The sequence below is a fragment of the Lathyrus oleraceus genome, chromosome 4 (assembly GCF_024323335.1).
Source record: "Lathyrus oleraceus cultivar Zhongwan6 chromosome 4, CAAS_Psat_ZW6_1.0, whole genome shotgun sequence".
NCBI lineage: Eukaryota > Viridiplantae > Streptophyta > Magnoliopsida > Fabales > Fabaceae > Lathyrus > Lathyrus oleraceus.
In genome coordinates this window covers 456,890,241-456,907,013 of record NC_066582.1, presented here as the reverse complement: position 1 = coordinate 456,907,013, position 16,773 = coordinate 456,890,241, and the positions used below count along the sequence as shown (strand labels likewise).

Genomic DNA, 16,773 nt, shown 5'->3' with positions numbered 1-16,773 from the left:
TTGGATGATAAAAGGAAAGTAATGTTATTGATTGGGTACCACAATACCGATGTGTATAAGCTTTATTATCCATTCACTAATAAGGTTGAAGTCAGTAGATACGTCATTATGAAGGAATCATAAGAGTGGGATTGGATTAAGTCTAAATCCAACACTGGTGAGTTAACTTCTGAAGATACTTCAGAATCCGAAGGTTTTGAAGATGAGTCAGAATCAGAAGATGATTCTGAAGGTGACTCTGAAGGCGAGTCTGACTCTGAAGTTGAATCTGATTCTGATGGTGATTCAGACTCTGGTGGTGATCCAGACTCTGGGAATGTTCCAGAATCTGAAGGTGGTCATACCTCTGAAGGTGGTACTTTAGGGGTTCCAGTATCTGATACTGTTCTGGTGTTCCAAGAAGATTCTGGACATGTTCAGAGGCCATAAAGAATCAAAAACATTCCAAGAAGATTTTTAAAGTTTGATATGCTGCAAGATACTGAAATAGACTCTGAAGGGGGAAGTCATTCAGTGTGCCATATTAGTAGACTCTGAACTAGTGAGTACAAAAGAAGCTCTTAAGAAGAAAGTCTGGCTGAAGGCCATGAAAGAAGAACTTGAGGCTATAGAAATAAACAAGACTTGGAAGTTGACTAAGCTTCCAAAGAACAAGAAAGCCATCAACATCAGACGGGTTTTCAAGCTAAAACTGAAGCTAGATGGATGAATTGGAAAACGCAAAGCAAGGTTAGTAGCAAAAGGATTTCTACAGAAATCTAGGTCAAATTACTTTGAAGTGTTTGCGCCTGTAGCTAGACATGAAACAATCAAATTGGTGTTTGCTATAACTACAAATAGGAATTGGTCTCTGATACATCTGGATGTGAAATATGCCTTTCTGAATGGTCCATTGCAATAAGAGGTATACGTGTCATAACCTCATGTATTTATGAAAAGGAATAAGGAAAGAATGGTGTATAACTTACATAAAGTGATGTATGGACTTGAACAAGCTCCTAGAGCTTGGAATCTGAAAACCGATTCATTTTTCAAGCTCCAAGGATTCAGTAAGTGTGAGATGGAGTTTGGCGTTTACGTTCAACATACTTCTGAAGGCAATATAATTCTGGTGTGTCTCTATGTTAATGACATATTGCTGACAAGAAGTTGTTTATATGAGATAATGACGTTCAAGAAGTTGTGTATATGAGATAATGAAGTTCAAGAAGGTGCTGATGAATGAGGTTGAGATGTATGATATGGGAGATATGGTATATTTTCTAGGGATGGAGATTTTGTACTTTAAGAAGGATATCATTTTGCATCAGCTGAAGTATGAACTTGAGCTTCTGAAGAGATTTGAGCTTCTGAATTGTAAGATCGTTGTCACACCTTAAGAAACAAATCACAAATTGGATTCTGATCCTGGAGGTGATGATGTAGATGCTAAAACTTTCAAGCAGTTGATTGGCTCTCTGAGGTATTTGTGTAATACTAGACCTGATATTTGCTATGCAGTTGGAATGGTTAGTAGGTTCACGAGTAAACCGAAGTGGTCTCACTATCAAGTTATTGTTAGGATTCTGAGGTATATTAAAGGGACTATGAAGTATGGAGTGTTGTTCCCTTTTGGTGAAAAAGCTATTTCAAAGTTGATGTGTTACTCAGACTCTGATTGGTATAGAGAAAAAGTTGATAAAAGAAGTACTTCTAGATATTTGTTCAAGTATCTGGGAGGTATTATTTCTTGGTGCTTTGAGAAGTAACCAGTTGTTTCTTTGTCAAGCTATGAAGCTGAATACATTGTAGGTGTTGTGGCTACATGTCAAGTTGTTTGACTTCTAAATTTACTGCAAGATCTGAATATCAAGGTAAACAAGCCTCTGAAGCTGATCATTGATAACAAGTCTGTAATTAATCTTGTCAAGAACCCAATGCTGCATGAGAGAAGTAAGCATATTTAGACTAAGTATCACTTTTTGAGAAGTTAGGTTCAAAATGTAGTGCTAGAAGTTATGCACTGTAGCACCCAGAAGCAGCTGGCCGATGTTTTGACGAAAGTGATCAAGATTGATCAATTTCTCCACTTGAGAGATGGAATTGGTGTTATTAGTTTTGATTAGTTAAATCTGAATTAAGGGATGATGTTGAAGGATAATTCAGTATTTTTAGTTGTCCCCACTTGTATTTAAACAAGTGTAGCATTTAGTAGAAGCAATCATTTTATTTTTACTGTAACCACTTTGCGAGAGCAGTAGAAGTTTGTTATTCAATTCTCTCTCTTCTATCTATTATTCCATCTTCATCTTGTACACCAACATTGATTAAGGACACACCACCCATGGATAAAACAACTAATAAAGTCGAAAATGATAAAACTGCTAAATAAACACTATTAAGTTATGAGAATGACTACCTATACAAAATCTATATTCTAAATGGTCTTACTGATGATATATATGATTATTACAGTGCCTGAAAGATTTCCAAAGACACCCGATAAGCTCTGAAGAAGAAGTATGACACTAAGAAAGTTAGTGCAAAAAAAGATGTTAAATTCTATCTGAAGTACCATATGACTAATGAAAAATCCGCGGAGTCCCAATCTTCCGAAGTCCATAAGATAGGACATGAAATCATAAATGAAGGTATGACTTCAGATGAAAAAATTTAAGTAGCTATTATCATTGAAAAATGTCCAAATTTGAGAAGGATTTCAAAAGTATTTTAAGAACAAGACTATATAATTTTATGTAGAGAGCTTGATAAACTGCCTCCATATTGAAGAGGAAGCTTAAAAACTAGAAAATAAAGAAAAAGTGTTGGTTGTTTCAAACAACAAAAATAAATTCATGCATGCTTCTCGAAAGCCAACCGATAAGCTACACAAGAATCATCAAAACTACAACATAAATATCAATAACAATACTAAATGTAACATGAATGACCACTCTCCAACGAGTCAATCTCCAAAGCAACAACCATTTTATCAAATAAATGCATATGGTATCTCACAAACCACTTACTACAATTTTTGGAAACCATGACAAGTGGCATGAAAGTGCAATGATAAGCCAAACAATGCTCCAACGGATAACCTAACTCAAGAAGAGCAATTAATTTCTATGATAACTGAGATCTACCTTGTAGGTGGATCATATGGATAATGGATATACACAAGTGCCTCCCAACATGTCCGTTATGATCGTCTTGTTTAGAGATGCTCACTCCACTATTGTTGTCGGAATTGGAAACATATAGATCAAGTTCACCTATGGAAAGACTTTGATTCTCAAAGATACTTTGGGTACTCATAAGATTAAGAAGAATATTGTTTTTGAATTTCTTTTGAATATGGATGGGTTTATTCATGCTATATGGGTGGATTTGTATACCATTACTAAAACAAGTATTTTTGTTGGGAAATAATGTACCACTTATGACATATTTAAACTTTATATTGACACGAATAAAATTTCAAATTCAACTTATATGTTGTGTTATTTTTATATTTAGCATTCTAGGCCCTGTCATGTGAGTAAATGAATAATATCAAACTTGAGTAAATTAAGATTAATTCTAAAATTAAAGATAAACGAAATAGAAAAAAAGAAATTTTTGTAGTAAAGCTAAAATAGCGAAAAATTCACATAAATCCATAGTTAGAGAATTTAAACCCTTAGTTATAATACCTTTATTGATGATTTCTATGATCACACTTATGTATATCTCATGAAAAATAAAAGTGATATCTCTTGACATTTGTATATCTCCGGGCATATTTAAGATTTTTATTACTAAAATAGAAAATTAATTCAACAGAAATTAAGATTTTTCGTAGTAATAGAGACACAAAGTATGAATCTAACATGCTTAATGAATTTTATAAATTACATGGAATTATACAGGAAACCACTACTACATGTTCCTCTAAAATAAAAAAATAGAATATCAACTGAATTAATTGTTGCTATTATGTTAAATTCTGGTGCGACATCTTATTGGCATGGGAAGTATTATTAACTATTGTTATGTGCTTAATAGAGTTCCTAAGTCTAAGAGAAATTTATCTCCTTATGACGTCCTTAAGAAAATACAATCTAACTTGTCTTATCTTCGAATATGAGATTATGTGGCTTATGTCAGAATCCATGACCCAAAGCACGTCAAGCTCACCAATAGAGCCTATGGATATATATTTATAATCATGCAATTAATAGAAACGCATATAGGTTTTATGACCTGAATACTAAGGTTATCATAAAATCAAACGATGTTAAGTTTCATGAAACCAAATTCCTTTTAAAATAGAAATAATGGTGGTACCGTATCGACTCACGTTCCTACGATTAAGAGGTATGGAAGTAACAAACCATAAGAAGCAAAAACACATAGAAGCAAGAGAAAAAAAAATTCTAAAAATTATGGACTCGATATCGTAGTCTCACTTAGGGAATAAATCCATTAACAACGAGGTGGGTTCTCTAGAATATAACAAGACTTGGACCCTAGATTCAAACCTATAGATTATAAATGGATTTTGAAAATAAAATGTTTTGGGTCATCCATATTTGTCTTGGACCGACCACCTGGAGATAACCCATTATGGGTCAAAGCCTCTTGACCGACTACACAATTATATTTCAAGAATCTTTTCCTTAGCATGGGACTATCCTATACCTTGCTACATGAGATTTACACCTCATGCACATCCAAGGCTCCTCCACATTTCACACTTGAAAGATAACGAATTTGTTATTTCTCTCCCCTATATAGGGAATGATGCCAAATTAGGTAAGAATTTTCAAACACAATTTGAATACTATCTACTTTTTCATATACTGATTTGAGTGTCTGAGTGCTAACCTTACAGGTACACTCCCTTCTCCGATGCATAGAAAGCTCTACTCTGTCGCAACTTCCGCATCTCTCTCTATTTCTGGTTCCAAAATAGAACTGAAACTAAAATCCAATGGAACCTTTGAGAAGTACAATGCTTGACTTGTAGCTAAAGGTTTTGGATAACGAGAGAATGTAGATTTCTTTGATACTGTTTCACTTGTTATTAGAATAACATTCATTAAGGTACTCATTCAATAATTTATAACTTAGGGATACACCAAATGGACATTAAAACTATTTTCTTAAATGGTGATTTGGAAGAAGAAATCTATACGAACAATCTAAAGGATTTTTGATTTACACACAAAAGAATAAGGTTTGTAAAGTCTCGATATGGTCTAAAATAATCTCATCAACAATGGCTTGAAAATTTTGAAAATATAATTATCTCGAATGAGTCCAAAGTGAATGAAAGTGACAAATGTATTTACTACAAGTATAAAAGTGGATTTTTCACTACCATACCTCCTCATGTAGACGAAGATTTGCTTATATTTGGTTCAAACATTCATGTCGTTACTAATGTGAAATTGCTGTTGTGTAATTTTTTTGATATGAAAGACCTCAGAGAAGCGAGAGTAGTCCTTGGTATTAAAATTACAAGGTCAAATATTGGAATTTCTTTGGATCAGTCTTACTATGTCGAGAAGATCTTAAGAAATATAAATATTTTTATTGTAAACCTGCATGCACTCCATATGGTCCAAGTATTAAACTCTTAAAAAACACTAGAGATAACGTAAGATTATATGAATATGCAAGCATCACTGACAACCTCAGGTATGCCACTAATTGTATGAGACTCGACATTGCATGTGTCATAGGATTATTGTGCAAGTTTACCACTATACCTAATATGGAGAATTTACCCTATATTGAAAAAGGTTAAAAGGTTACTTAAAAGGACCATGAACCTCATATTAAACCATCAAAAGTTTTATACTGTTCTTTAGGGGTACATCGATGCTAATTGGAACACCTTGTTAGAAGACTCCAAAGTGACTATCAGTTACATATTTAGAATAGTTGAAGGACCAACCTCTTAGAAATATAAGAAATAAACAATACTCACGTAATCCACTGTGTAATAAAATATTATAGCTCTTGCAAGTTCTAGTGAAAAATAAATATGGTTGAGATGTTTACTAGTAGAGATTACCATATGAGAAAAATTGATGTCTGTTATCTTGATCCATTGTGATAGTACCGCGAATAATGAAAAAAATTGAGAAATGTTACTATAACAATTTGAGACGAAAAATCCTTCATAACCATAATAGTGTTTGGTAATTCCTCTTTAAGGAAGCTCTTAGGATGGATAATGTATGGATTGATGAAAACTTAGCTAACCCTATGACGAAAGGATTGACAATGAAGAAAGTACAAAATACATCCAAAAGGATGAGACTATTTCCAATATATCAATAAATCACCCATAATGGTAACCTAACCTAAAAGAACGAAGATCCCAAGTATTATGTTCAATGGATAATGACAAGTTATGGAGTGATATGATAATGGAGATGCGATAGAGCATGATTCCTAAAGCGATTAGGGGTTAAGGTGATAACAACTCTTAATGAAATATATACTCTATATAAAGTGAGTACTTAGTTATATGAGTACTCTTCATAGACTCACCCTTGTGAATATGGAAGTGGGGTCGCTTCATATAAAATCTCAAGCATACATTTCTAGAGCGCTCCCTAATATGAGATAAACGCGTGTGACCATAATAACACTAGATTTTTTTTAAGGACACACCTAAAGAATTTTTTTATGTGGGTGTAATGTCAGAGAGATATTTTAAGATCAAGACCAGTTTTTTTAAATATGAATCTTACTCGCTATGGCGAGGTTCAAGTCTGCTGACATCTTTGTTGATGTATCACTTTATATAAGCGTTTGAAGATAATCCTATAATATTTTTTAAAATTCAAATGGGGGATTGATCAAACAATTAATGACAATCATTAATATTCGAAACTTTTTCGAAGGAAGTGTTAAATTTCTAATACAGGGATGAGTTTTTAAAAAAATCCTAAAGTCCCATACTGTTGGAACATAATGTTTGTTTGTGTGTGAATTAAAAAAAATTCTAAGACCCATACTTCCTAGTTTACACACCCTGGTTAGTTTCAAACATTATATAAGGAGTGCCCATGATTCAGCTTCCCACATTCCTTAGTTTACACTCCCTGAGTAGTTTCCAACATTATATTAGGAGTGCTCATGTTTCTTTCCGAACCACACCAAAAACACTTTGAACGTGTTTGGATGAAGTAATTGTAACTTTATAAGGAATTCAAAATTATAAGTAATTCAAGTTATTCAATTAAAATTCACAAAATTTTAAATTCTTTTGTTGGAATGGAGTATTAAAATGATTTATTGTTAAATTTTTAGGGTCATTTACGTAACATTTAAAACTTTTGGACCAAATTTAAAATATGAAAAATAGGGACCAATTTGAATTTTTTTTTTTGAAAATTTGAAGGAACTAATTTGTAAAATTGAAAAATTATTAGGATTTATTTGCAATTTTTTGAGAACTTTGGGGGGTAAATTTGATTTTTTTATAAAATATGAGGATCAACTTGCAAAATTTTAAAAATCAATAATAAACAATTTAGCATTCGTATTATATGGAATGAAGAAGTAATTTCAAATTCTTTACTTTTTGGTGTCATTTGAATTTTCTTAATTTTTACTTGAATCAAATACTTGATAAATTTATATCATTTTAAAAATTCTCCATATTTTTTATTCAAACAATAGATTTTGGTCAAGTCTTTTTAAATTCCCTAAAAAAAATTACTTTCCCTTATTTAAATGCTTCATCCAAACACACTTTTTAGTTTTTCATTCCTCACTATCTTCTTTATACGTTCTCGAGTAATAAAAATGTCTTCATCTTTTCCCTCTTTCTTTCGGCTCATATAATTTTCTGAGTATTTCTTGAATTCTCTTAAGAGATTATTCCAATTTCTCCTCCTCTAAAAAAATCTTAGGATTGTCAAACTAACATTATTTTAGGGTGTATTCCAGAACGTCACCTAGAGTTTAATAAGATACTATGTCGTTTGATGTTTTATACTTGAGACTTTGTGGTGATAGTATGCTTGCACAATTTTGAACATTGTTTCAAAACGTCTTAAAGAGTGTGACATAGTATGCAACCCAATCGATGATTTCTTCTATGAGATAAATATGTTTTCAATTTTTTTTTTGAAATTATAAAAACAACATTACCTCTATTTTTTTTCTCGATGCTTTGTGCATATGAGATTTAAACTAAAGAGAAAAGTGTCAACAATAGTTTGACACTCATTTTGTATATAGTGTAAGATATTATAGTATTTCTCAATAAATCTTAAAAACTCAAAGTTTTTTCTCAATTTTATCATCTCAAACACGTGACGTTTTGGAGGAAACACAAATTTTTGGGAGAAGATTTGTGCAGGACTCCGGTTCTGCCTCAAAGGTGAGGCGTTTGGCAGAAACATGTGACATATTTTTCATACATTTTCAAAGGGAGAAAGTTTTTTAAAGAGATAAGATTAAAGAGGGAAAATATTATTTTTTATAGGAATCATTGTTTTAAGCGTTTGATAATCTTTGGATGTTATCTAAGGGTTGACAAACACTTTTAACACATTAGAATGATGTGATTCATGTAATAAAGGGATGATATATTTGGGTCATGAATGAGTAGAAAATAAGATATTTTAATATGAATTTGGAGAGTTGTTTTATTATTTTTCATTTGTAATTTCTTGTTGAAGACTTTTGGTTGCTAGTAGATAAGATAAATTCTCTCTCTCTCTCTCTCTCATATATCACAGGGTTGACCATATTAAATTAAATTTGTTAAATAGTTTTATATGTGTTGATTCTTATATTTTATCTTGTTATTGTCATTATGTTTCTTCTTTCACATCAGTTGGTAGATTAATATTCCTTGAGATTTTTTTGTATGATTGCTTTTGTTATTTTTCTCACATCTTTGTTCTTGTTGTTTTTGAATCCTTCATTTCATAACTAATGATGCTCATAGTGGGTCAAATTCTCTAAACTTGAAATTGAGTAAAATAGATCTAAGTGAGATATCGAGAAGTTTTTTAGGGGCAACGATTTTGAATTGTGAAATGTAAATATGAAATTAGACTAAATTCAAGAAAACTATGTAGAAGCATTAAAAGGTGAGTAATTTATGGTGGTAAGCCTAACATAAGCTGATAAGACCAAGATGATGGATAAGATTAAGAGTCTAATTTTCTTGTGTCTAAGAGATAAATTTTTGAGGAAAGTCACAAGGGAGAAGGCTAAGGATGAAATATGGGACAAACTTGAATCGTTATATACGACCAATTCATTGGCTCATAGGTTATGTTTGAAACAAAAACACTAGTCATTTCAGACGGTGGGTAAATATCCATTATGGATCAATTGACATAATTTCACAAAATTATTGATGACTTGAAAAATATTGAGGTGAAACTTGATGATGCATACAAAGCGCTGATCTTGTTGAGATCATTACCTAGATATTTTGAGGATTTAAAGTATTTCCTTATTTATTGTAAGGAAGCCACTATCACCTTAGGGGAATTGGCTTTAAGAACTAATGCATACACTAAGATAAAAGAGTTGATGGTGATGATAATTGATAAGACTTGAATGTTTCAAGATTGGAGATTAGGAGTAGTGGAAACTAAAAGGAAGGGATAATTGAGACTTTGGAGAAAAAATAAGATGGGTTTGTTCGATTCAGTAACAATAAAACTTGAAAGGTTCATGATATTGAAATATTTCAACTCAAGATGATTGACAAGTGCAAGTCCTTTATGCAACATGAGGTATTTACCAAACTTAAGAAACAATTATTTTATATTAACATGTTTGGTGACTAAGGCTATTGAGTTAGAAGTGAACTTGACATTGTTGATTATTGACGAGTCTGAGTTTTATCTCTCCTTTAAGCTTATTGTCATACTTATTTTCATTTGCTTTTATCTCTATTTTTTATAGCCTATATTCAAGTGATCAAGATCAAGTATGAAAATCCCTGAAGAAAGCAAGAGAAAATGAAGAAAAATGGGCAAAAGTCCATTAGAATTATGACCCACTCATAGTATCACATTGCAATCGTAATTCTCAGGGATGTAGAATGGAAAAATTGTTGGACATGTGACTCCACTCACAAGAGGGGAAGGGGGCGTGGGGTGTGAATTTTGTGTTTCAAAAAACCATAAGTTTGAAAAACATTTCAGATCATTATTAGAGTTTGAAAACAATTTATATATTTTTAGAAATAAGCAGTGGAAAATAAAATTTTGAAAGTAAATATAAGAGAAGAGAGAAACCCCCCCAGAAGTTATAGAGGTTTGGCCAAGAGAAAAAAAAGACACAATCCTCTCCCCAAGATTTGATTTTGAGAGTATCAGATAATCTTAAGATATTTTAGTAGGTTGAACTCTCGAAATCCCTTATACAAGGAAAATAAACTTTATGGCTAACTTCCATCCAAACAACAAACATAGAGAGAAACAACGAATCTTCCTTCCAAATGATGAATTGGTGTAATTAGTATCCCTTTCCATAATAAAATTGGAGCGATTAGTCTTCAAGATTCAAAGAAAGATTTTATACGGGCTATTCTTGAACATGGGAGAGCTTTTACCACCGAGTTGAATTCACGAACCGAATCTTGGTTTAACACCGAGCTAACCAAGATCCTGTGATATTTTACCATCTGTCTAATCTCGAACCAAAGTAAGATTTTAATATCAGGATGAGCTTGAACCGAACCTTGGTTTTATACCGAGCAAACCAAGAAACTTTGATATTTTAACACCAGGATAATCTGAAACCAAAATAAGCTTTTAATATCCGAATGAGCTTGAACCTAAATGGAGACTTGATTACCTAATCACCAAACCAAAGCTTTTCACGGGTTTAGCCTCGAACCCAAATAAATAATCCCTAAATGGATAAAAGTAATCATTTGACTTATTTTAAAAGCAAAGAAAAGATACAAAGTTGTTTCCACTCATTAAAATGTTATTCTAACTGTTTAGGGCATATTTTTGAGTTTTCCCAATCAATTAGAAGAAGTCGAAATTGATTGGCAAGAATAACAAATTTCTCAGAAACTTTATGACAGTTCTCAAATCACCTGGCATGACTTCAAGACAGTTTTAGAAATATTTTCTTGAGAAAAAGAGGTTTAAAAAGTTGTTTTAGTGCGTGTGTAATTAGTTGTACAACTTTATAGTAAAGCCCTTATGCTTTTACAATGTTATTCACTCAGGTGTTATAGGGCGAGCTTTCACATGATCCAAGTCTTATCAGATAATTCATTCTTGTAGAATATTGATTGAGTTTTACTTTGAGATGAAGCTTGAGATTTATTCCATTTAGGTGCCATCATCATATAATCATGTTCATCAAACCCTAATGATATGGTTGCATCTTTAACCATTTTATACTTGACTTTGGTCGATGTTATCAAAAACTAGTTGTCATTAAAAGATAGTTGTCATTATCAAAAAACATATTTTTCTTCAATGGATCTTCCTAGATCAATAACCTACAAATCAAGGTTCAACAAAAACGAGCCAAGAATATTGAGAATCACGACCCCTCATAGTTTCAAATTACGATTGTAATTCTAAATTATTGTGATCAACCACCAATTGTTTTAGTTTTTAATGTCATTTGAATTCCAAAAGTATGTGAATTGCTGTGAATTTGGGCAGTCATTTGAACTTATTATTGGTAAATTTTTAGAGAAACTTGATATGCTAAGGTTTTAGTCATTCTGAGATATTTTACGCGATTGAGGTAGTGCTTTATGTATTTACAGAGCTTACGAGTAAATAGGAGCTAGAGCAGAGAAGAAATCAGATGGCAATGCATGAGCAGGAGAAAAAAGAGGAAAAATCACATTCCTGCTCATACACGTATGAGGCCTCTCATATGTGTATGGCTACTCTGTCTCACCTTCCACCATATGCGTAACAGTAGGAGGGAGGTAAAATTTCAGTATTTTCTCATACGCATATGGAAAGGCCCATGCGTGTATGAGTCCAGCCAGTCAACCCCCATTGCGCAACCAAAAGTCTTACGCGTATGGCTCTAGTTGGGCCATACACCCTACCTTGGACCATTCACGTATGGGTTAGTGTAAAAATGTACATACACGTATGATTGGAGGCCATACGTGTATGGCATGCCCCAGATCTGAAAAAGCCCAAAATTTGCCTATTTAGCCAAAAAAACATTAATTTTCGAGGGTGAGACGATTTTTGAGTACAGAGAACGTGTTTTGAAGGCTGGAACACTGAAGAATTCGTGGTGGATCAAGATTTTCATGAACTTCTATGATTGAAGACCTCTTTTCTTTCATTAAATTGTAATGTCTACATTTTCTGTCATATTTTTCGTTATTGTTATGAGTAGCTAAACCCCACAATGCTAGGGGGTGTCCTTGATTTAGATTTATGATACAATTCTAAAGTTATACCTTGTAATGACTTTGATTTTTTTTATGTTTGAATTTTTATAATTCATGCTTAATGCTTTCTCTTTCAGAAAAATTGAGTTTAATCTGTGGTTAATATTTAGGCTTGACCGCCATTGTTAATGTTTAGTTGTGAATAATCCATAATAGATATCACCCAGGCCTAGGGATACCGTATGGAAACTGGAATATTCTTGATTAAAAAAATGCTTAATTTTGTCTGTAATTCACTATGGATATAAGGACTTATGAGTAAACACGTTTAAGAACCGGTAGTCAATGTTACTGAATTAAGTTGTTGAAAGGTTAATTTATTGTTGTTGATGAATCCATCATACACCTTCCCTAGCATGTTCACTCATAATACTTTTAAACAGTTCAATTGTTTTCTTTACTTTCTTAGGCATTCTATTTTCTATTATTCAAACAACAATTCAAAACCCCAAGTCTTTTGTTTAATTAAGTTAAAACCCAAACTCTTTATCGTCAAGAAGTCCTTGAGATTGATACTTGGGATTTCCCTTTATTATTACATTTACAGACTAGTACACTTGTTAATTTACCAATCTAGTTTTTGGCGCTGTTGCCGGGAACTGCCAAAGATTATAGAGTTTATAATTTTATTTTTAGTTAAAATTTTGTGTCTCTGTAACTAAGATTTTATTTCAGTTTTATTTTATTTCTATTATTATTATTATTATTATTATTATTTGGTTACTGCTAATATTTGTGTAAAATTTGTATGCGAGGAAAGCCCTCATATGATTTTCCTTTTGACACAAAACTAGAAAGATCTTCGCATGCTCAACTTAGACAAACCAGACAAGCAAGGCTGGCTGATAAAGAGGTAGACGACTTGGTTGAATCAGATACAGATTCATATAGAGAAGCAGAAGAGCCAGTTATGGATGAAGCTACTGAAGAAAAACTTCTTGGGGGTTATGGTAGAGCTAATGCCCTAGGTGGTCGTCTAACTATAGTGAACTAACTAGCAAATATGGAAAATTTTCAGTTACACTCAACTACCATCCGACAACTTGAGAAGAGACCTTCCACAGGAAAGATAAATGAAGATTCAAATAAACATTTGCAAAGGTTTCTTACTATGAATACTACTTTGAATATAGATGGGAATTCTTAAGAAGCCAAAAAGTTGAGAATATTTTTGTTCACTTTAGCTGAAGAAATCGAAGAATGGTTTTATTCGCTACCTGTTAGAAGTATCACTAGTTGGGAAGAGATGGAAAAAACTTTTTTTAATGAGTATTTTCCTGCTTTTGTGTTTCTCAGGAAAAGATATGATATAATGAATTTTAAACAGAAGGAAGAAGAATCATTAGGTGATGCTTACAAGGGATTTAACAGATTACTGGTTGTTTGTCCTACTCACAACTTGGATTAGATTTAATAGATGCAAATGTTTGTTAATGGCCTGAGATTGAAGATTAAACAAATGATTGATATAACTGTTGGCGGCTCATCTAATTTTACAACAACCACTAGTATCAAGAAGATTATTTAAGCCGTTGCTGTAAATGAACACTTAGAGTTGTATGATAGGAGTATCAGAAAACCAGAGGGAAAGATTAATTTGAAACTAGTTGCTCAGAGTATAAAGATGGAAGACCAAGTTGTTGCAGAAGTTGAAAAAAAGACTCAAGGCAATGAATATAGGTTCTCAACAAGTAGCTCAAGTTCAACTAGTTCAAGTGGTGAGTTGTGAAATTTGTGGTGGACCTCATTATGCCATGCATTGTGTTGCAATTGTGCAACAAATTGAAGAGGTTGCTTTTCTGAAGCAGAAGAACCCATATTCTAATACTTACAATCCAGGATGGAAGAATCATCCAAACTTCTCCTGGAAAGATCAGCAAAGGAATGTTCAGAAACATGGCCCTATTCAGTATCAGAACCAACAACAGTTTCGACCTCCGTAAAATTATCAGAATCAGTTCCAACAACAATATCAGCAACAAAATCCTAAGAAGGAAGATTGGGAAATAGCTATTGAAAAGATGGAAACTAAAAATTCCCATTTTCAAGAAGAGACAAGAAACAATCAAAAGAACACTGCAACTTTTATAAAAGATTTAGAAGTTCAGATGGATCATATAAAACAACAAATTGTAGGTACTCAAGCACAAAGATCTCTTCCCAGTGAAACAATGACTAATCCAAGAGAACACAATAATGTGAGTGTTGTGGTACTTAGAAGTGGTAAGTCAACTGAGAGCCTTGGAGACAAATATGGTGAAGAAAACCATTTGTTGGAAGTGGACTTAGAAATTAAAGAGAACCAAAAAATTGATGAAGAAGAAGTCACACAAAAGGTGGTGGAGAAAGAAAAACCAATAGACCCAAAGCCAACCATCAAACTCCCATATCCTTCAAGAAAGAAGAAAAAGGATCATCACAAGAATTTTTTTGAGAAGTTCTTAGAGATGTTTAAGAAGGTTGAAATAAATATTCCATTCTCTGAGGCACTTGAGCAAATGCCTATTTATTCTAAATTCATGAAAGATATCATCTCCAAGAAACGCACCATGGACACTGAACCTATACTTCTTACTGAAACTTGCAGTGCTATTTTGAAGGGTATGAAGATTCCAGTAAAAAAGAAAGATAGGGGCTATCTCACCATTCCATGCAAAATTGGAGATATAAAATTCAAGAAGGCACTTATTAATTTGGGAGCAAGTGTGAGTCTTATGCCTTTGTCCAACTATAAAAAGTTGGGAATAGGTACAGTTCAGGATACCAGGATTTCACTTCAGTTTACTGATTACTCAGTAAAAAGACCTTATGGAATAGTAGAAGATGTTATGGTAAAAATTGATAAGTTTGTGTTTCTTATTGACTTTGTTATTCTTGAGATGCCCGAAGATGAAGAGATCCCCTGATTTTGGGAAGACCATTCCTAGAAATAGGGAGATGCATGATAGGCATTGAGGAGGGAACCATGACCCTCAAGGTTTATGATGAAGAGCTAAAAATTGGTGTTAGGAATTCTATGAAGTACAAAGATGATGAGGGGACAAGTAATTCAATTGAAATGTTAGACACAGTGGTAGTGTAGCCTGCTAAAAGCCAAATCCCTTCATTACCTTTGGAAAGGGTTCTTAGCTTGTCAGCCCAGGAAATAGAGGAAAATGAGGATGAAAAAGAGAAATAAGTGTTAGCCATATTGGAAGCACAACCTCAAGGGATAAGATCTAAACCACACCGGTGGGAGGATTTAAGAGTTCCTTTGGAAGCTGAGAGCAAAAAGGAGTCTAAAACAAGTACATAATTGAAGCAGTTACTTGATAATCTAAAATATGTTTTTCTGGACTCTGAGAAGAATTATTCAGAAATAATAAGTTACGGGTTACAAGAAAAAGAGGAGGAGAAATGGGTGCAGGTACTGAAGAAATACAAAAGTGCCATGGGATGGACCATTGGAGACTTGAAAGGGATTAGCCCCATAGTATACATGCACAAGATACTGATTAAGGACGATCACAAATTAGTGGTACAACCCCAAAGAAGACTAAACCCAACAATGAAAGAGGTGGTGAGAAAGGAAGCGGTGAAGTTGTTGGATGCATGTTTGATTTACCCGGTATCTGATAGTTGTGGGTGAGCCTCGTACACGCGATTCCAAAAAAGGGAGGAAAAACGATGATACTGAATGAGAAAAATGAATTAATTCCAACTTACACAATAACTGGATGGAGAGTGAGTACTGGTTACAGAAGGCACAACACTGCAACAAAGAAAGATCATTTTCCTCTTCCTTTTATTGATCTGATGTTAGAGAGGCTAGCATGTCATGAGTACTCTTGCTTCCCGGGTGGATACTCGGGGTACAATCAGATTACTGTTGCCCCCAAGAATTAAGAGAATACAACATTCACTTGTCCTTATGGTATTTTTTGCTTATAGAAGGATGCCATTTGGGTTGTGAAACTCCCTTGCTACTTTTCAGAGGTGTATGATATCTATATTCGCTGACATGCTTGAAAAACACATGAAGGTGTTTGTGGATGATTTTTCTGTTTTTGATTCTTCTTTTGATAACTATTCAACTAACTTGTCTCTTGTTTTAGAAATGTTCCAGAAAACTAACATGATTATGAATTGGGAAAAATTCCATTTTATGGTACAAGAAGGTATAATGCTAGGTCATAAAATTTCCCACAATGGAATAAAATTTGACAAGGAAAAAGTAGAGGTCATTGCCAATCTCCCTTCCCCTGTGAATGAGAAGGGGATAAGGAATTTCTTAGGACATGTAGGTTTTTATCGCAGGTTTATTGATACGTGTCGTGACTGTATATAGAATATAGTCAATCGGGTACTTGACTGCAAGTGCACAGTCCAGT

General features: G+C 33.2%; 1 protein-coding gene across 1 annotated transcript; it reads left to right on the top strand.

Annotated features, from left to right (window-relative positions):
• Positions 1–14,424: 14,424 nt before the first annotated feature.
• LOC127137955 (uncharacterized) lies at positions 14,425–15,309 on the top strand. The gene has a single exon (XM_051064360.1). The coding sequence runs from the start codon at positions 14,425–14,427 to the stop codon at positions 15,307–15,309; it is 885 nt and encodes a 294-aa protein (XP_050920317.1).
• Positions 15,310–16,773: the final 1,464 nt, after the last annotated feature.

What these genes read in the sequence shown, in the direction of transcription:
- LOC127137955 (XM_051064360.1), top strand. Translation starts at nt 14,425, where the DNA reads ATGGAAACTAAAAATTCCCATTTTCAAGAAGAGACAAGAAACAATCAA.